The following is a 20,827-nucleotide window of genomic DNA, read 5'->3' as shown; positions in this document are numbered from 1 at the left end:
TAATGCAACACGGATTTCCAATGCAAGTGTAAAAGGGACCTAAGTGTACAAAATTGTTACGAATCGGTATCTATTATATGCAGAATATTAATGAATAAACATATTATACAAGCATCAAATCAGTCCCAAATTGAATTGCTAACGTGATGCAATTATATTGTATTGTGAATGTCCACACCGGCGCGCTAGCAGTGCTGTGCATAGGATCCGTGGGGCATAATGCAGTGCATGCGATGCGTTACTGCATGACACGCAAGTTAAAAGAGGCAAAGAAGCATACTTTTCATTAACTGTATGCTTCAATGTATGCAACGCAAACCACACATAATGTACGATATGACTTATCCCCACTGTTGCGTTCCAAAGGCTGTTACCTCAGATGAGACTCCCGTCTCCAAGAGAGCAGCTGCAACATAAGCAGTTAGAGCAGTTTTTCCATGATTTCCACCCTGCAAAAACAACAAAAACCTGTTAATTACATCTGAATTTACATTTAGGCTACTTACACACCAGGACGTTGCGTTTAGGGGACGTTATAGGGCACATAACGTGCCCCTAACGCAACGCCTGGTGCTCTCTGATGTGGACGTCAGAGTGAGCCGCGGTGTACAGCTCACTCTGGCGTCCGTGATGCCGTGATGCGTACTCTTGGACGCATGCGCCATCACGTGGTCCCGCCCGGCCAATCGCCGCACAGAGCGGCCGCTCCAGGAAGTAAACACTGCACGTCACACCGTGCAGTGAATATTAATTAGCCATGTGCCTGGCCACTCTCCACTCCTCCCCAACACTACTGAGCATGTGCGCACAGTCTAACGCGGCTTAGCTGCACATAACGCACAGCATGCAGCACTCTCAACGGATGTGCTGCGTTACAATGTAACGCAACGTGGGCACTGTGACCAGCCCATTGATTTTTCATTACTGTGCGGTGGGGCTGCGTTACAGGCTGCACTAACGTGCGCCTGTAACGTCTTAATGTGAAAGCAGCCTTAAAGTATAGGCAAACATTATCTGATTTAACCACCAAAACTACCTTAAAGAGAGCCCGAGGTGGGCACATAAAATTAAAAAATAAACTATGCTACCTGACGTAAATACCCCCAACACCTGGATCTAGCACTAGTCTCTTTATCTAGGACTTTATGCAATTAAGCAAAACCTTCCAATCCTTAGGCCTCTTTTCCACAAACTGTTTCTAGGCAGTGAAATGCCTCTCAAACTCTCACAACTGCTCACTGCTGCCTGGTAACTGCCTTAGGCCTCTTTTCCACGCGCAGTTGAACTGTGTGCTCAGCAAGCAGTTACCAGGCAGCAGTGAGCAGTTACCAGGCAGCAGTGAGCATTTGTGAGAGTTTGAGAGGCATTGCACTGCCTATCAACTGCTTGTCTGCAGCCACCCTAATCTGTGCTCTGTCCATGAGGCGTCTGTTGATCCTTATCCAGCCTGCAGCAGTTTTGGGTTTTGAATTCTGCTTGATCTGCACTTTTGCAGACTAGTAGTGAGTAAAAAAATAACATGCAAGTTTTCACTGACTCATTAAGACAAAGAAAACGAGCCTATTAAATCCAGCAACTGCTGATTAATTAGCCGGCAGCGATTCTCACCACTACAGCGACTGACTGGCTAAGGCCTCTTTTCCACGGACTGTTGATTAGTGTTGGGCGAACACCTGGATGTTCGGGTTCGGGCCGAACAGGCCGAACATGGGCCAGATGTTCGGCATGTTCGGCCCGAACGCCGAACTCAATGGAAGTCAATGGGACCCCCGAACATGGGGGCCCTATGGGGTCGCAGGCATAAGGGGGGAGCATGCCCCGGTCGCGGGGGGGGTCAGAAATTCCCCCCACCCCCTCCGCTAGCACTCCCCCCTCTGCCCGCTTCCCCATAAAAAAAGTTATAGTACCTGGTGCTTGGTGGCTGGCAGTGGAGTGAGGAGGAGGAGGAGGAGGAGTCCGAGTAGCAGAGTGGCGTTGAGGCCGGGCAGCGGGCGGTTCAGCGCTAGTACCCTTGTGGTATTTCCGCCCTTTCTCTGACCTCACGTCCTCTGCATACGAGGGTACGCATCACGCGTACCCTCGTATGCGTCATCACGCAGAGGACGTGAGGTCAGAGAAAGGGCGGAAGTACCACAAGGTACTAGCGCTGAACCGCCCGAACCGCCCGCTGCCCGGCCTCAACGCCACTCTGCTACTCGGACTCCTCCTCCTCCTCCTCACTCCACTGCCAGCCACCAGGCACCAGGTACTATAACTTTTTTTATGGGGAAGCGGGCAGAGGGGGGAGCGCTAGCGGAGGGGGTGGGGGGAATTTCCGACCCCCCCCCGCGACCGGGGCATGCTCCCCCCTTATGCCTGCAACCCCATAGGGGGGCAGTATTCGGCCGAACATGGCCCTGTTCGGCCGAACAGGGGCCCTGTTCGGCCATGTTCGGCCATGCATTCAACAGTTCGGGCGAACCCCGAACAGTTTGGCCAAACACCACCAGGTGTTCGGCCGAACTCGAACATCACCCGAACAGGGTGATGTTCTGCAGAACCCGAACAGTGGCGAACACTGTTCGCCCAACACTACTGTTGATAGGCAGTGAAATGCCTCTCAAACTCTCACAACTACTTGCTGCTGCCTGGTTACTGCTTGTTGCTGCATGGTAACTGCTCACTGCTGCCTGGCAACTGCTTGCTGAACACACAGCTCACCAGTCCGTGGAAAAGAGGCCTGAATGTGAAGCCCTAGTCCAGCCTCCCTCTTCAGCATACACTGGGCTCGATTCTCAAAAGTATGATAAATGCTATCACAGCAGTTATCACGTGCTCTGCCGCTCGCAGAGCTTTTCACACGAACAGTGTTAGTTCACGTGATAAGCGAAGGTTTCCGGGCGATCACATATCACGCGGAAGCCTTTGCTTATCACGTGAACTAACGCTGTGTGCATGAAAAGAGCACCTGATAACTGCTGTGATAGCAGTTATCACGCTTTTGAGAACCAAGCCCATTGTGTGCGTGATTAGGGGTGTGTCAGGGGTGTGGCTTAAGTGTCCCTCTTTCTCATCTCAAAAAGTTGGGAGGTATGGGAGTTAGGACAGCTCAGACTTCTGTTTAGTCTTACTAAGCAGCATTAAATATTCACACAAGAAGAACGTTTTGAAAACTCAGTTAGCCAGGCAGTATGAAAGGAATCATGCAGAAACAGTTTATGACCAATTCACATAGCTTTGTAAAATGCAAATTATGATATACTGTATTTCACACAATGGGCCCAATTCAATTCAGTTTTCTCCTAGGAGATATGTTTCATCTTCTGTTTAAAATAACTTTTGCAATTTAAAAAGTATTAAAATGTAGGTGAAAATATAGTGTCCAAATTATTGTATTTTCTTGCTGGCTTAAAAGGCATTTTGGTACTTATCCGTTAGCCGGGCGCATCCTCTAGGTGGCGACAAAACTCCACCAGAGTTACATCTTTCCCTACTATCCATGTCAGCCTGGAGGGGGAATAGTAATTAGCGCCACCTGACGGATGCGCCCGGCTAACGGATAAGTACCGGCATTTTTTTAAATAATGGGAAAATATCACCTAGGAATAGGGATGCTCATTCGGATTCCGCGGAAATGCAATTTCCGAAATTTCGATCGGAAATTGGAATGCGGAAATCGGTAATGCAAGTGCCGTAGGTGGATTTCCGCCGGAAATCGCGGAAATTCCACCCGACTTTAACATCGATTTTCTCAAAAATTATGGCCCTGGCATGAATTTAAAACCTGCTCCATACCTGAATATCTTTGTTCAAGATTCTGCCCACGGCTGGGAAAGAGCCATCCTTCTTCTGGTGCTGGATAATCCAAACTTTGGCAGCCGAAAGTTCTAACGGATCAATATAGATGAATCCACGGGACTGAGCAAAGGATTTCAGTACAAATGCTGTCAGCCTGGTCATCCGAAAAGAGAATTACTATTATTATGATGTATTTACATATAATGCCAACACATTTTACTTAGGACAGAGTACACTGAACAAATCATGTTACTAAATGTCCCTAAAAGGGGGCTCCTACTTCTTATCACAGTCTAGAGAGAGCTTTCTGGGAAGAAAGCCAATAATTGTAATTAATCAATATGTTTTGGGGCTGTAGGAGGAAGCTGGGGTAGCTAGAGGAAACTCACACAGACTTGGGCAAAACATACAGTGCAAACTACATGCAGAGACTCACACTGCCTGCTGTGTCTAGTAGTGTACACAGTTAGTGCTTACCAGTGCTGCTGGCTGTGGTGGAGCATGGTGCACGGCTGCCACAATCAACATGCTACCAGTCAGATTTTGGTTTGGTTTGGACAAGATTGTGTGAGTGAAGGAGGAGCTTAGGCATCAACATTGAGAAAGCAATGTGAAGCAGATAGCACTGTTCTGGACTGGATATATAGTGTTATCAGGACTTAATGCTGAAAGGAAGAATTTAGCCACAGTGTTGATAATAAAACAGTGATTTCTGTACTTACCACATGCTCCCAGATGAGTCCCTCTCTCCAAAGGCGCTATAGGATCCATCTTGTCTCTTATATGTTAGCTGACGTTGGTAACCTGTTTAATGGGAAATAAGTGAACCTTCTTTCAGAATGCGATGTCGTCTATGGTTCTGCAACATTGCAACACAACTGAAAAGTGCGTTTTTAAAGAAAAAAAAACAACTTCTTGAACTTTTCTTTGAAAATGTTTGTTCTTTACGCGGATCTTTGTTCCCAGCTTAGGATGCTGTTGTTATGAGAGCTGCTTATGCTAAATATTGCGCTCATGACTGGCACATAAAGGACCTGAGGAAATACCCACCAAACATACTGTCTGAAAGTGCTATACCTATGGTCCTGGAAGGCTAACAACTTATCATCATGCCATTTTAAATTATCTGACTCCTCGCCACTCGCCAGTTGTTCAATATTCACACCTCAAAGAGGTGGGTTTGTAGGTATTGTTCATACCCAATAGCCATTTCTTGTTTTAAGTGAGCAACCGTCATTGCTGAGGCTACCCTACGTATCTGACTGGAAGCTGGGCTATTATCCCCCTCTGTGAATACAGTGATTGTGCAAATCACTGACAGCCAGGATTTGTAAGTACATCATTCTAATAATTTATCCTTTATTCTGAATTATATTGCACCATTGAGCTCGATTGCGTCTCCGTTTTTAGGCTCCTGGGCTACCTCTCAGTGCTCTGCTATTCTATGTACGGTACGTGCGAAGATTCAGGTTCTGATTGGAAGAATTTGGAACAGCTCCGAATTCAAAGTACTCAAGCACATCAGCTAATAAACACATCATTTTAATATCTACTGTACAATCCCTTGAACTATGAGCGTTGTTGCTGTACATTTTTCATGTATTGGGCAGTGTCTCCATCTGTGTGAGTAACCACAGATGTTCACTTAAAGGTGAATTATGGCAAACCACACTATGCAGTGTGTCCAGATAAAAATACCCCCCCCCCCCCCCCCATAGGATATAATTTAAATGATAGGAATTGCTAGATTACACAATAAAGCAAAACATGCGTTCCTTATAAAACCAACCTTGCAGAAGGTAGTCCACTGCCTCAGTTTCCACCTCTGGACACAGCTGCTTAGTTTTCTGGAGATATTTTAGCACAAATACATTTGGAGCAAAATGGATCATATTCTGTTCCCCACATCCAAACGGGAGGCGAAGGAGGTTATCTAGGTTGCTCACTGTTGGACCCATCACATCTCCTAAGGAATAATACACAAATGCAAAATCAGTTAATAAAATCAACAAACTTCCATTCATCATAGTTAGCTCAAGCAAGGCACAGTTCTATTATATGCATTTTACGGAACACTACTTTAACCTTTGTAGCATTTGCAAAATAAAAATATCAATCTTCTGCACTAATTGAACAATTCTTATGCTCTCCTCAGCAATCTCCAGCTGCCTGGTCCCTCCAAGCCAGTCCTAAGCCATGGCTCCACCCTGGAGACCCACAGCCATGGCAGGCTACAAGTCAATAGAGAGGGCATGGCTTCAGTTGAAAGAACTGTGGGAAAGGACCCCACAGCAACTGTTTCGTTTTCTAATTTTATGTATGACAGTTTAATTAAAGCCTGCTATAAGAACCCATTCAAATCCAAGGTAATCAAAGCTGAACAGAGATGATCATTTTTTTTTCACCTGCTTTCTCCTGGAGAATTTGTATATGACCAGCAAGTTTGTTGGCTGTGATCACATGATCATGTGTCATGTATGTTTCTTATTCTAGCCTATACAGGAAGTAGAGGAGACTCAATTGCGACTGGTCAAGAAAAAATCTTACAAATCAATCACAATATCATGTGATATTGTAAATATGTTATTGATACATCCCAACATTATACAGACAATTTAATTGGTTTCCTCCTAAACTGACCCCAGATTACAATACATACACTACACGATATATACATAGACATATGACTATGATAGAAATTAGATTGTGAGCCCCTCTGATGGACAGTTAAGTGACAAGACAATATATGCTGTACAGCGCTGAAGAAAATGTCAGCGCTATATAAAAAAATAATAATAATAATGTGACACTTCTTTTACATGAGTTCTCTTACAGGAAAAGTCATGCAGGAAAACTGATCATCTATAATAAGTGTTTCACACTTATTTAGAGGCAAGAACACTAAAGAGATGAAGAGAACAGTTGTGTCTGACTGACTTCTATAACAAATCCAGCATTAAAGTTCATGTTACTATCAATGTTCGTTCTTAAAAGACTGTACAATAAAATAAAACCTCCACACTTGCCTAGCTGAGCAGTAAATGCCAGGATTCTGTTTGAAAACAGACATTTAAAGAAGAATATTGACCTATAATGGAAGCTGTAGCTCTCTCAGACCCTGGGATGACATTGTGTGGGACCCCCAGTGTGAAAGCCTCATTGTGGTTCTCGTCTGTCTCTTCCTTCCTCCAGATTTTAAATTCCCCCACGGAACCCCAGCCAGTTGAAAAGCCGATGAACTTCACGTCCGGCTGCTTGGACGCTGCCCATTCCACGATTATAGAGTCATTGGAGCCTTTGGTGCCGTGTCCTACCTGAGGAAGGTGGAGACAGAGAAGAAAGGGAGGTGGGTGGTCTGTACCCCATAAGACTTTGTCTATCATAAAATTAATAGTAGATGACATACAAATTGAAGCCTTGCAAATAAAATAAAAAAAGAGATAAGAAAGGTTTGCCTCTCTAATATGCAATTATATACAATTATATATTAATTATATAATTGCAACTGAAATGTCTAGTGTCTTAATAGAAACAAACAATACAATCTTTATGGCCTTACCTGGATCAGACCATTTTTCCAGCTGATCCAGAATGCACGGAACTCATCCCAAGACAAGATGGCTGCAGTGTTGGCACTGATGATGGCTTCTCCCATTTTGCTGGTAGTTATCCAAGTTTTAGAATTCTGTTGTCCACCAATAACAATCTCTATCATTTCAGCCATGTCATGAGGTCCAGAAGAAAGTGCCACATGGGCATCGTTATGGGCCTTCACTGTCAGATCAAAGTGAGTCATCCTTTGTGGTTTCTGTATATATTGATATTCAAACTTGTTGGGAGTAGAAATTTGAATTTTCTCTAGGCCAAAAAAGACACTGCGTAAATTTACAACGATATTACATAATAAAAAAGCACTGAAATACCTAAAAGTATGTGAATTTTAAGAGCAAGGAGCAACAGCATATTAAATGGATTTCAAATGTAATGTATGGCAAGCTAATTTTTATAACTGTCTCAGGGGCAAACGCAGGATTTTTAAGGGGCGGGTTCCTGAAAGATCCAGAAGCACGTATGTCCCCGAGTGCTTCTGAATACAGGTGGCTCCATACTGCCCATGCACAGAAGTGCGCTGGCGTATTACGGAGCTGCCTATCTTTGGAAGTACTCAAGGACACGAGTGTTTCTGAGGGCTTCTGGTAGCAGCAAATGTGAATGGGGTACAGCGCTGGAACAACTCCCCAAGAGAGGAACAGGAGATAGACTTAGTTTGGACAATTCAGTGGACTATGCCACATAGTGTCACATAGCGCAAGCGATACCCATATGATGCAGGGATATATGCAGGGCCGGTTTAAGCAACAATGGGGCCCCAGGGCAAAATAAACCTGGGGGGCCCCCCAACATATACCCCGGAACAAAAATCGGCATTAGGGGACCTCTTTTGCAGCTGGTATAGTCAGGGTGTGAAGTCCCAATCGGGCAGAGCTCCACATTCTGGCTATCCCAGCCTGCTTGGGGGACAAGGGGTTAAAAAGTTTCAGGAGGGGGGACCCCACATAATTAAAAAAAAAAAAAATTCCCACACTCTAAACATTAAAAAAATTGGGAAAAAATGCCAAGGATCTTCATACAGCCATATTGCGGCTGTATAGCGATCCCTGGCCAAAGCGCTGCGGCTGCGTATAGACCCCCTGGAAAGCCCGTCAGGAAATTTATTGCGCTTTCGTTTGATGCATGTAAAATTACACTACCGTTAGGTTTGCTACTAAAAGTTACATTTACCGCATTTAAAACTATACTTTTTTCCTTCTAAACTTTAAAATCGATTTTCTCAAAAACTATAAGGTCTTTTTGAAAAATTGTTTTTTCCTCTTATTCCTAATGATCTCCTTAACATATCCTGCAAATTTAGGGTTTCTAGCATTTAAGGTGGATTTGCTATTAACCATTAAAGTCGGCAGGTTTTTAAATGTGTTTTTTTTCCCTTTGAAACTTTAAAATCGATTTTCTCAAAAACTATAACGCCGATTTGAGAAATTTTTTTCCTCTTGTAGCCACTGGGGGCCCCTACAAGCTCTGGGGCCCTGGGGCAGCTGCCTCCTTTGCCTTAATGGTAGCGCCGGCCCTGGATATATGCATCTGCGGAAGATGGCGGCGCTATATAAATACCAAATAATAATATTTTGCCTCACCAGGATTGCACTTTTATTTAGCTTTCCTGTATGACAAGAACACACAGCCAGCTCTAGGGGAAGAGGGAAACTAAGGTGAATGAAGGAGGCTGGTGCACACCAAGAGTGCTTCTGAGCGTTTTTCAAATCAACAGTGATTTGAAAAGCGCTTGGCTAATGTTACCCTATGAGGGTGTTCCCACAGCAGCGTTGTGATTTTTTTCAAAATCGCAGGTATACTGCATGTAGCATGTTTTTGAGCAATTCATTCAAAAATCGCTCTGAAAATCACTTCACAAAATCACACTCACAAATTGCTAGCGATTGCTATTGTCATTTTGGCGTGCACTAGCCCAGAGAGAGGAGTGGAGAAATTGAGAATAGCCTGAGATGGAGCAGAGAACGTATCTGTATTGCAGTCCCACATCACACAGGCTACTTGCCTGTAATCGGACTCCTGTCCCTGTCAGTCTCTCACACAAGTCAGAAAGAAGCCCTCCTGGAGTCTAGGGACTGTCAAAAACTTTTCAGCTTGTTAAACACCTTACCCACACATGCAGTCATTATAACAATGGGGAGAGACCAGACAGATGTTTGCCCACAGACCCTGAGTCCAGGCAAGCTCTGCATCATGCTGTGTATATTTACCAGCTTGCCTGTACTCTAATTTCATCATGTCTGACACTTCTGTGCTGTGGAGAGTCCAGGACTCCATAATCAACATTCTCTCACTGCAGGCTGCATCTTCTTGTGAGGGAAGCTGGGCTGCCTCTCTCATTCTATTAGCTGGAGGGAAGCACCAGAAGTAAGAAGGGAGGGAGAATGAGGCTGTTTATATTATGCGGGCTTCCCTGGCTGAATACACAGCTCAGTGCAGGGGGGAGGTTCCAGACACCCGGAATAGCCCCCTCAGTTCGCCAGTGTGTCTTATACAGTTACCGGTAAATGTCTGTAAGGGACAAATTAAAGTGGACCTGAACTCAGAACATTCTTTCTGCTCTAAAAGACACATTTCTTTTGTCACAGCTGATATAAATCCTAAAATAAATCTGCACTGTTTTTACTTCCTGGTTAATGGAAGAAGACATATTGTTAACAACCTGTGCTTTCACATGAGCTTATCTGCCATGACAGTCATGTGGCACAAGGGAGAGATCAAATTACAACTTGTGATTAGACACAAATGAGGAGGAATTAAAGAGGCTGAACTCACAAAGTACATACAGGGTGCATTTCTCTATGTGTTCCTTTTGTCCTGTGCAAAAGTTCAGGTCCACTTTTTTTTTTTTAAACAAAAAGGTTTTTATTCATCAATAAAAAGAATGTCATGGTATACAGAATACAATATACACAGTTTCATCTTACAAGTGCACATTAGGGCGAACATTTCAGGTAGGCATTACATTAATAGCAAATGTCCAACAGAGATGGTTTGCAGAAATGTAAAATCAAGGGTTAATACATCACATAGCATGTACATGTAGAGTTGCCGAATATGCATACATTCCACAATTAGGCCCGGTTCACATTAGCGGTGGCTATCCGGAATCGCCGTGCCGGAGCCGCACCGCATGTGGAACGGACGAAACGGACGCACGGCATAGCAATGTAAGTCTATGCCACCGTTCACATGCGTCCGTTTCGTCCGGACCGGAGCCGGACCGGATCCGGCCTCCGGCGTCCGTTCCAACATGCGCTATTTTTTGGTCCGGCTCCTCCGGCAGCCGTATCCGGGGCGAAGCCGCACTGCACCATCCGGCCAATACAAATCAATGAGAACCGGATAGCGCACAACACACTGGCTAAAAATCCGGATGTTCTACCCCACTTCCTATGAGGATTGTTGCGGCGATATTGGATCGGGGACACATGGGCAAGCATTTTGGAGTGGAGCAGCACGAGCTGGAGATGTTGGCAGCATGTTGGAGGTGGAGGTGAGTGCTAAACAGCGGAGGGCCTGATTCCACAGGTCCCCCTTCTGCTGACCTCCCAGACCCCAACATTTTTTTTGTTTTTTACGTAACTTTTACCAAACGGATCCGGATCGCATCCTGATGAACACCTGATGCAACCTGACCGGATCCGGATCAGAACCGTACGGTTCCGATCCGGATCCGGTCCGGATCCGGTCAGGTCATCCGGTCCGTTTGGCAGACAACCGCAAGTGTGAACGGGGCCTAAGGGATACAGTTAGTTCTACATGCAGTGTGTATTGAGAGCTGGAGAATCCGAATTGAGGGCTTAGAAGAACCAGAAGCACAGAATTATACTCCTGCAACTTATATTAATGATGCTAGAACTCAAGACCCATCTTTCCACCTGTCCCAAATTAAGTGGAACTGTTTCAAGCGGCCCCTATGCAAATACACCAGTTTTTTAGAAGGCAATCCCCTACTTAATCTTTTCTGCCAGCGTGTAAAAGTGGGGGACGAGGCTGCTAACCAGTCAAGGGCAATTCCCTGCCTAGCTGTGAATAATGTTTCATGAATAAATGTTTTGATATTGGGTTGTATACCTTCGTCTGATGTTATACTCAACACGCGTAGGTTGGGATCTAAGGTTCCTGGGCAGCCCATTTTATCATGTGGGAAATTTATTACTTGGAGCCAGAAGGCTTTCATTGGGGGGCATTGCCAAATTAAATAAAAAAAATGTGGGTGATTGGGTTCCACACTTGGCAGGTATCAGAAGCTTCCCGTTTGTATTTGGTTATTCTACCAGGGGTGAGGTAAGCCTGATGTAAAATATACACTTGCGTAGCTCTGTCTTTGATACATACGGAGACCTTTTGGGGGTGCTTCCCAATCATAATTTTGTAGTTCAAGTCCCTCTTTTAACCATTTTTCTTTTACTGGTTCCATTTGGCCCAGTGCCTTGCTCGACACCATCTCTTTGTAGGGGTCTCCAATAAGATGCTTAGCTTGGCCTTTTTTAAGTATTGTTAGGAGAGGGTGTGGAGCAATTCGAACCAGTATATTTGTGAATTGCCTACGGAAGGCATGCTGCAGTTGAGTGTAGCTAAACTGTTGGGGAGTAAAGGCTGAAAATTGTTTTCTCAGATTAGGTATGGATATCAATTTCCCCTGTTCTACTATTTGCCAGTTCAGGTCCACTTCAATAAAGCATGGTAAAGTGTACCTGAGATGAGTACACTAAAATATTTATACTTACCTGGGGCTTCCTCCAGCCCCATGAGCACTGATGCGTCCCTCACCGTCCTCCCGAGTGCCTCCATTCGCCTAGTATCGTTCCCAGTAATCTGACTCAGTCGCGGCAGTCAGCTCTTCTGCACTTGCACAGCCCTTCCGCACATGCGCAGAAGAGCCCAACTGGCATGGGTAAGCCAGTTACTGGGACTGATACCAGGGGAATGGAGGCACTCGGGAGAACGGCAAGAGACGCATCAGTGCTCATGCGGCTGGAGGAATTCCCAGGTAAGTATAAAATCTTTTCATTTGCCCATCTCAGGAATCCTTTAACCTCCCTGGTGGTATGATTATTTCCAGATTTAGGGTCGAAAAGATGTGCAATTTTTTCACAAGCTTTTAAACCCTAAAATCAAGAAAAAAACATACCACAGAGAGATCTGCTCCTACATATAACTGGCTCAGGAATGGGATTACTGCTCTGAGCTGCAGATTTCTGTCCCGAGCCAGACACGGGATTACTGCTAAGGATGTTAATATAGCAAGAAAGCCAGCTGTGAACCAGTAGTAGGGATGATCAATGAGATGCAAAAAATCCCACGTTGATGCAGGGTTGTACCAATTTATTATGCAGATTTCTGCAGTTTGAAAATTGATCGAATCATGCCAAATTGGAATTTAATTGGTCCATTTTTAAGATGCATAAATTTGTATAATCCTGCAGCAACTGAGCATTATTTGCATCTCACTGACCATCTATAATCAGTAGTACTCTAATATTTGTCTTTTTGTAGGCCACTCAGACCCTCAGTTAAATAGGCAACCTCTCACTGGTGTTTAATTCATTACAACGGACTTGGGTGAACTCGAGTATAAGCCTAATTTTTGGGCCAAAAAAAAGTGGCCCAAAAGTGGGGGTCTCGGATAATACTTTAGTCCCTACTCTTTGAGTAACCCCCCCCCCCACACACACACACAGTGGCCCCACTATATGCCCAGTGATGCATCATCTGAGGGAGACCACACACTTGACATTTCGATGGGAGGTCCCAGCTAACCTCGTCTCGAGTTGTAGCCTTGGAAGGCATACTCGGACAATGTCTACTGAGTAGTGAAAATCCTTGCATTCCTATACCAAGTTTTAGATACATGACTACGTGGCTCTGCATTCCTTGCTTTATCTAGAGGCCAGCTTAAACTTTGCAACAGGAGTTCTTTGCATCTTTTCCATCTCAATTGAAGGCCTATGTTCTAGTTTATAATTGCAATATTTATGCTGCTTTTCTATTATATGGTTGTGGCCAGCCATGGCTGTGAGTGGTGCTGTGGTTGTGGCTTTTTCTACCCCTGGCTTATACTTGGGTCAAACATTTTTTCCAATTTTTTTAAGGTAAAAGTTGGGGGGTCGGCTTATACTCTGATCAGCTTATACTCAAGTATATACAGTAATTAGACACATTTGAAAAAACAGGCGCTAAATTGGCAGACAGTCTACCAGTTACATGACACAAGGAAGAAGTCACAAGGCGATCCAAACACCACTAGAGAAAGTTAGAGAGTGTATGAGAGAGATGGGATAAGGATCAAGATGAATGTAATTTTGCCTTCTTAAAACAAAAGGTGTTTGTGATAATTCACCTTTAATTTAGCAACTGTGGTTTCCCATGATGCAACGCTCCTGAAAGTGCAAATTATCTCTTTATAAAACCAATAATATTATTCCTTTAAAAATAATATACATCTTTATGCTCCTGAAGCCAGGCTCACATCCAGAACAACTAGTGTATAATAAGCCTATAGCCTATAGATTTTACAGAGCCACATCAGTCTAACAAGCTAATAGCCTGTCTGGGTCACCATGAGCTATTTAGGTATTCCTTATAACTGGTCCAAGCCATTTCCCCTTCAGGGGCATAAAGAAATGATTTACATATTTGGGAGTAATGCACCATGGGAAACCACCGTTACTGACTTAAAGCTGAATATTTGCAAATACCTTCTATTTTAAGATGGAAAAATTATATTCAGTGTTGCTTTTTAGTAAGAGGGCTTTTCTGTCTCTTTTAGCCCCATACATTTTTCTACTGGTTCTGGGTCACCAAGAGCTTTCTGGGTATTCTGTAGGAGGGGTATGAGTGAATCTTCATGGCAAATAACTCAGTGTGTAGATTTTTTTGCTTTACTAATACCCTAGCTCCCAACTGTCCCTCTTTTGGAGGGACAGTCCCTGTGTTCCTCTTTCTTCCTTATTTGTCCCTCTTTCAGGACTGATGTACAGATTTATGTAAATATATGTATTTCTCTACTGAACAATGTGTTTAATTGATTCTAAACTGTATTCCCTTTAAATTTATATATTTCTTATTTTCAAATGTTAATATGAAGATAATATGAAAATGAACCAATGTAGAAAGGACCAGTCTGGTTTGAATTATAAAACAACATACAGTATTTTTCTTATGAAATCTTTATGGTATGCGTGACTAGGCGTGTGCCAGGGGCTTGATTAGGGGTGTGGTAAGCGGCATGGCTTAAGTGTCCCTCTTTTTTATCTTAAAAAGTTGGGAGGTATGCTAATGCACATACTATAAACTCCTGATTATTTTTGGACAGTTTGTTGATCAAAAATGTAATTGGGTGCAGTGAAAATGTTTTTCTTGGGAAGTATACACACATAGCACACATTACATATACAGCATGTATATATTACATGCATCACACAGATCTCACTTACCATTAGGGCACAAAAAGACACTGTATGTGTATTCTCGCGCTAAACCCTCTGGCTGGAATAAAACATAAAAAATACTCCCAATCAAAATTCAGAAAAGGATTTGCATTAAAAGCTTTGGGTTATTTATGAAATAAGTGACTATCTGATTCCTGAATTTTCAGTAGGTAAATGTAAATAAAAACAAAAACAAAAAAACAAAAAACAGAAATAGAATGTATCACAGTGTATATGTAATATTGAAGGGATCCTTTGTTATCAGATGTTTTGGTATATATGGTTGAAGCTAAGATTAAAATGATGGCGTTGTATTGTATCAATTTTGATGAGTGCACTGTACCATTGGCAGAGTCTGCTGCCACTTCAGAATTGAGGGGTGCAATAATCAAATAAACTGCAATGCAACCCGCTGTCTGGAAAAATGCGTGCAGTTGGATTTTCTCTCAATGGACCACAATGGGCAAAGACAGAATGAGTCAATGTGAACTGGCCCACAGAAAATCACTGCCATCTTCAACCTGTTCAATTAAAGCATACTACTCTACCTTCCCAGCAAAGCAGCTAGTGAAGCAAAACCTCTCATCACTATTGTATTTTACTTTCCCTGAGTAAAATACTACATATCGGAGTACTGTGAAGGCTGATTACAATGTATGGATGGAAATGTGTAAGGAAACTGATCAAATAAATAGCCTTATCTCTTCAATCTAAATGCTCTTTGCTTAAAAAGCACAAAAAAATCACCAAATTTAAAATACATACATATGAAATGTACATTTCTTCCAGAGCAAAATGCACTATAACTTTTCCTCTGCCAGATCTGTCCATCTCCTCATGAAGGTTTCCCAGTTATGTATTTTTTGTTTTACAAAAACACTTACTGATCTGCATTTGCTCAGTCCAAATGCCAATATAATGTGCAAGCACACCCGGACGCTGGCTGACATCTAAGTACAGATGATTTTCATGGAGTGCTTTTGTAAAAATAAGAGTAATACAGAGAATTCCCCATAAGGAGATGGAGTAGTCCTAAACCTGTCAGCTCTGTCAGCATTTACTACCTACTTTAAATGACAACAATATAGGAAAAGGGTAAATTGTAGAGCATTTTACTCTGGGAGAAATGTACAGTTTATTGTAAGCATTTTAAATTTTACAGTTTTTCACTATAGTAGTCCTTTAAGTCCCACACTGTTGATATACATGAAAACTGTAGTATATGTAGGGATGTAACCTTTTCTTGGAGTTAGGTGGACAAATAGGTACACTGCTATTATGCCTTCACTGAAAATACAAAGCTGAGTTTAGCAAAAATGATTCTATAATATGACTACTGATCTAGCTTCCCTTTCATTTCTTTACCTCAAGGTACCATTACAAATCTGACTGAAAGACGTTAAAAGACTTTCAGCTTCAACATTTAACTTTCATGGTTCATAAACAATAGAGGGCATTGAAAAGTTATGTATTCTTTTTATTTGCATTAAATCAGAAACTGGTTCTCACCTCCACTGTAACACTTCTGCGAACAAAATCACTCCCAACTGGAGATCTCCTTTCACCATACACTTCTTCAGTATATTTGCTGTTCTTCAGACTGTTGCTCCCCTCAGACAGACAGTTCACCCCTCCATAGGCCAGACCTCTGGCTAAGTAAATAAAGTTACATTGAGCAAATTAAGTAGAATGCAGCAGTTTCAATAAAAACGGGAAATTTCATGCACCATCTAGGTTAGTATTCTGGAAAGACCACAAAGGCCCAGGCATTGGGCGGCTGCTTCCCAAGAGGTGCCGGAACATGGAAAAGGGGTTGCTGAATATGGAATAGAAGTCTGAAAATGGAGGTTGCAAAAGGAGAGCAACTTATAGAAGAGGTGAGATGCTACTCAGGGAAGCTGCACAGGTATGTGGAATGGGAGGGGTGCTGTAGCACCCAGGTTCTCAACGTGTGGTACGCGTACCCCATGGGGGTACTTCTGATGGTTCCAGGGGGTACTCAGGCTTGATATACTTGGCCGAGAATAACAAATTTAGAGTTTTAGAAAATAATAATTCTTGTTTAAACAACACCAAATTAGTGTTTTAGCTAGTTAAAAGCAATAGTAAATGCTTGGAAATTGTTTAGAACCAATTATCATGTACTACAATTAAATATATATATTTGTCAAGGGGTACTTTTACTATGCTAGGGGGTACTTGGTGAGTACAGGGTTTTAAAAGGGGTACATACCCATAAAATGTTGAGAAACACTGCTGTAGCACATGGGTAGGGACTGAGAAGTAAGGCAGCCTAGGGATGGAAAACGTATAAATCTGGCCTTGGGCACCTTTTTAAAAACATTAATTTGTGTGACAGCATTGCTCAATTCTCCTTCCTCTCACTGCAACCTGTGTAAACTGTTGTGTTAATGGAAGAAGGGTGCGAATAGTTTTTTTCTGTACTATCAGCGACATTAGAAGGCAGAGAAAATATTATGGTTACTGATGGGGCTCTTTGGCATGTATAATCTCATGCTTCAGCTTTGATGTTACCAGAATACAGCAACCAAAGCATTGAATGCAACAGAAGGTGGAGTAATCAATGTATTCTAGGGTAAAAAACAAAATCTATACATACAGTGGCTTGTAAAAGTATTCGGCCCCCTTGAAGTTTTCCACATTTTGTTATATTACTGCCACAAACATGAATCACTTTTATTGGAATTCCACGTGAAAGACCAATACAAAGTGGTGTGCACGTGAGAAGTGGAACGAAAACCGTACATGACTCCAGGAAAGGAAAATTGCCAAAGGTAAATACAAAATTCCTTGGTGCCTCCACGGCAAGAAACTAATATACAATAAGTATGTAAACAATAAGGGGTGGAGAAAATGTACTAAAAAAAAGAAGTAAAGCTTTACACAGGGAGGTAGAGGTAATATTTTTTCTCCTAACTCCTTTGAACATTGTTCGATCATGTACTGAGTAATGAATGTGTGACCCATTCACTTCCTCACCCCATGACAGTTTTGCGTGGGGCCCAGGAAGTTGTAGTCACGCCCCTAGAACATGAGTGTAAATTGACATAGTCCTATAAAAAAAGGTAAATAGTAATTTGGAGGATATATGAAACAATGATTGCAATGATTTTTCACCTGAAATATTTGCCTGTCCTAGCTCAGCAAATGAAAACACAGCAGAAGTGGGTTTAGTCTCTCCCGATGCCACACAAAGCTTGCGGATAAGGTACTGCTTCCCAGGGTACCCTACAAATTTCACACCTTTTGTGATCATGATCTTTACGTGTACCTGCAAAGTAATTAGATGAAAACCAAATCAAATAGATGCTGGTGGATGCAAAATAAATATGCACTAAATGTAGTACACACATGCATGGAACAGCTGGAGCAAATGTACATCTGTATTCGGTGCAGCTCTAAGTATGAAGGGTAGAGATGATTCACCATATATGTTAACACCCATATTTTGGATTGGTTCACATCTCAATCATTCCCCCAAGTGCAAATTTCCCCGCATTGTTCTCCTTGAAAAATAGGTACTTAGTTGCCTCGAATGCTGGATTGTTTAACTATTATGCTGCAATAAAGAAGACTTCAATTTATTTGTTTTACCAATCCTCCTACTCGCTACTTCTGTTGGATGGTGACAAAAAATAACATATATAACAAAAAAATGTACGATTAGTAACCCCAAGATTCAAAATTGTGCCCCTGTGCTTGACCTACTGTTATCCTAATCTCTAAACCAAGCTTTGAGTTAGCCATACACAGCTTGATTTCTCAATCTGATCATTAAGTCCATTTAACTGTTTCATCACATTGACCCCAAATTGTTTCCAAACTTAAAATTAGATTGACCAAGAGTCAATATCATCTGTAGAGTGGAAAGAACCTTGATTGGTCATGTTGTAAATTTATGTACAAGTACTGTACCTGGTAGGATGTTAAAGGGAACCTGAGCACTAATTAGAAATGAAATTGGGACTTACCTGGGGCTTCCTCCAGCCCACAGTAGGCCGCAAGGTCCCCTCGGGTCCTCCTGGCTCCTCTCCCAGTCCCAGCTGTCAGCTCTGTTATTACACAACTTCAGCCTGAAGTAGCCAGGGCTGCTTCCCGCTTTGACTATATGCGTCATCACGCCGGCCAGCTACACGTCATCATGCCAGCCGGCGTGAGAGTCCTGCACATGCACGGTTCAATATTAGAGAACCGCACATGTGCCAGCTGGCGTGATTACGTAAATAGTGAAAGCGGGAAGCAGCCCTGATGACTTCAGGCTGAAGTCGTCTAGTAATTAACCCGCCAGCTGGGACCGTAAGAGGAGCCAGGAGGACGCAGGGGGACCTTGCGGCCTATGGTGGGCTGGAGAAAGCCCCAGGTAAGTCCCACTTTCATTTTTAATTAGTGCACGGGTCCCTTTAAGACTATCAATAAATTCCTGGGTTAACTAAAGAAAAGTACTGCACATCCAATTAGAATTATTCCACCCTCAGGAGCACAATTAAAATGCATTTAGAAAAATATATGAAGCCAATGATTAGACACAACACGCACATAGAATAATATAACACACACTCCCCCCTTAAAGAGAATCTGTATTGTTAAAATCGCACAAAAGTAAACATACCAGTGCGTTAGGGGACATCTCCTATTACCCTCTGTCACAATTTTGCCGCTCCCCGCCGCATTAAAAGTGGTTAAAAACAGTTTTAAAAAGTTTGTTTATAAACAAACAAAATGGCCACCAAAACAGGAAGTAGGTTGATGTACAGCATGTCCACACATAGAAAATACATCCATACACAAGCAGGCTGTATACACCCTTCCTTTTTAATCTCAAGAGATCATTTGTGTGCTTCTTTCCCCCTGCAGCTATCTTCCACTGAAGTGTCAGGCTGTTTCTTCCTGCAGAGTGCAGACAGCTCTGCCTGTATGTAATTCTTCAGTATGTGAAAGCCCAGCCAGCTCAGAGGACGATTTATCCAGCTTGTAAAAGATAAGAGAGAAGCTGCCATAATCTAAATAATACACAGGCAGTGTGCAGAGAGGGGCCTGAAGGGGGGAGATGCATCACAGAACCACAACACTGAAGAACTTGGCAGCCTTCCAGACACAGCCTGACAAGTCTGACAAGAGAGAGATAAGTTGATTTATTACAGAGATGGTGATAGTAGAACGTGCTGCAGTAAGCCAGAACACATTAGAATAGCTTTTGGAACTTGTAGGATGATAAAAAACAGGGTGCAATTTTTGTTACGGAGTCTCTTTAAACACTAACAGCTTGCAGTATTGAGCAGATAAGGGAATACAAGGTGTAATTGCCATTCTCAGATCTGTGCAAACAGCACTCCATACCAATACCACCAGCAGGCCAGCTGCTCACATGCTAAGTGAGTTTGTTAGGTGTGACTTGCTGAAAGCCAGTGTTGGCCAGCAAAAGGGATGGAATAAGGAATATAACTTAAAGCATATCTGCAGGTACCGATAGCTATTTGGTATGGTCAATCAACCTCTCACCACTCTTGCTGCCTCCAGAAGTATTCCTCTTTTGCAGTATGACACTATTCCACAGTTTGCAATCTAGTGCAAATGGCAGTCCTCCATTTCGTTTCAGCCATCACCAACTGCAGCGAGCAGCAGGAGATGAACACTGACTGGCATGCAGAGGTGAATCACAAGCCAATCCACATGAGCATGTACAGGGGTTCCCCAATCAGTCTACAGCTGCTTCAGCCTCATCAAAATGCTTCCCCCACAATGCACTGAGATTTCTCAAGATTTTTTGAAGGGGGTCTATGTTCTTTCCAGTGTGGAATTATGTGTGTGTTGTCTAACTATTGGCTTTGCTAAAAATAATAAAATGTCTATAGATTCCTTGTAAGTGTACTCTATTACATTTTCCTTGCATATCGATCAATTCCTGTTGAACTTAATTTAGAAGCATGCAAAAATATGCATATCGTAACTATTTTGTCAATTCATGTATGGCTTGCTTTAGTGCA

At 42.8% G+C, this 20,827-nt stretch overlaps 1 protein-coding gene across 1 annotated transcript in view; it reads right to left on the bottom strand.

Moving 5' to 3' along the window:
• The window catches only part of CPAMD8 (C3 and PZP like alpha-2-macroglobulin domain containing 8), a 174,155-nt gene that overhangs the window by 66,863 nt on the left and 86,465 nt on the right, over window positions 1-20,827 (bottom strand). Inside the window, exons 21-29 of the mRNA XM_068234159.1 lie at window positions 17,961-18,114; window positions 16,332-16,474; window positions 14,829-14,880; window positions 7,337-7,635; window positions 6,866-7,091; window positions 5,567-5,743; window positions 4,500-4,581; window positions 3,775-3,931; window positions 375-449 (exon numbers count right to left, since the gene is read on the bottom strand). Of these exons, the coding sequence (XP_068090260.1) occupies window positions 375-449; window positions 3,775-3,931; window positions 4,500-4,581; window positions 5,567-5,743; window positions 6,866-7,091; window positions 7,337-7,635; window positions 14,829-14,880; window positions 16,332-16,474; window positions 17,961-18,114 (1,365 nt within the window). The remainder of the gene's footprint in view (window positions 1-374; window positions 450-3,774; window positions 3,932-4,499; window positions 4,582-5,566; window positions 5,744-6,865; window positions 7,092-7,336; window positions 7,636-14,828; window positions 14,881-16,331; window positions 16,475-17,960; window positions 18,115-20,827) is intronic.

The sequence above is a fragment of the Hyperolius riggenbachi genome, chromosome 1, assembly GCF_040937935.1.
Source record: "Hyperolius riggenbachi isolate aHypRig1 chromosome 1, aHypRig1.pri, whole genome shotgun sequence".
NCBI classification, from domain to species: domain Eukaryota; kingdom Metazoa; phylum Chordata; class Amphibia; order Anura; family Hyperoliidae; genus Hyperolius; species Hyperolius riggenbachi.
Note: the sequence above shows the minus strand (reverse complement) of the source record. Positions and strands in the feature narration are given on the sequence as shown.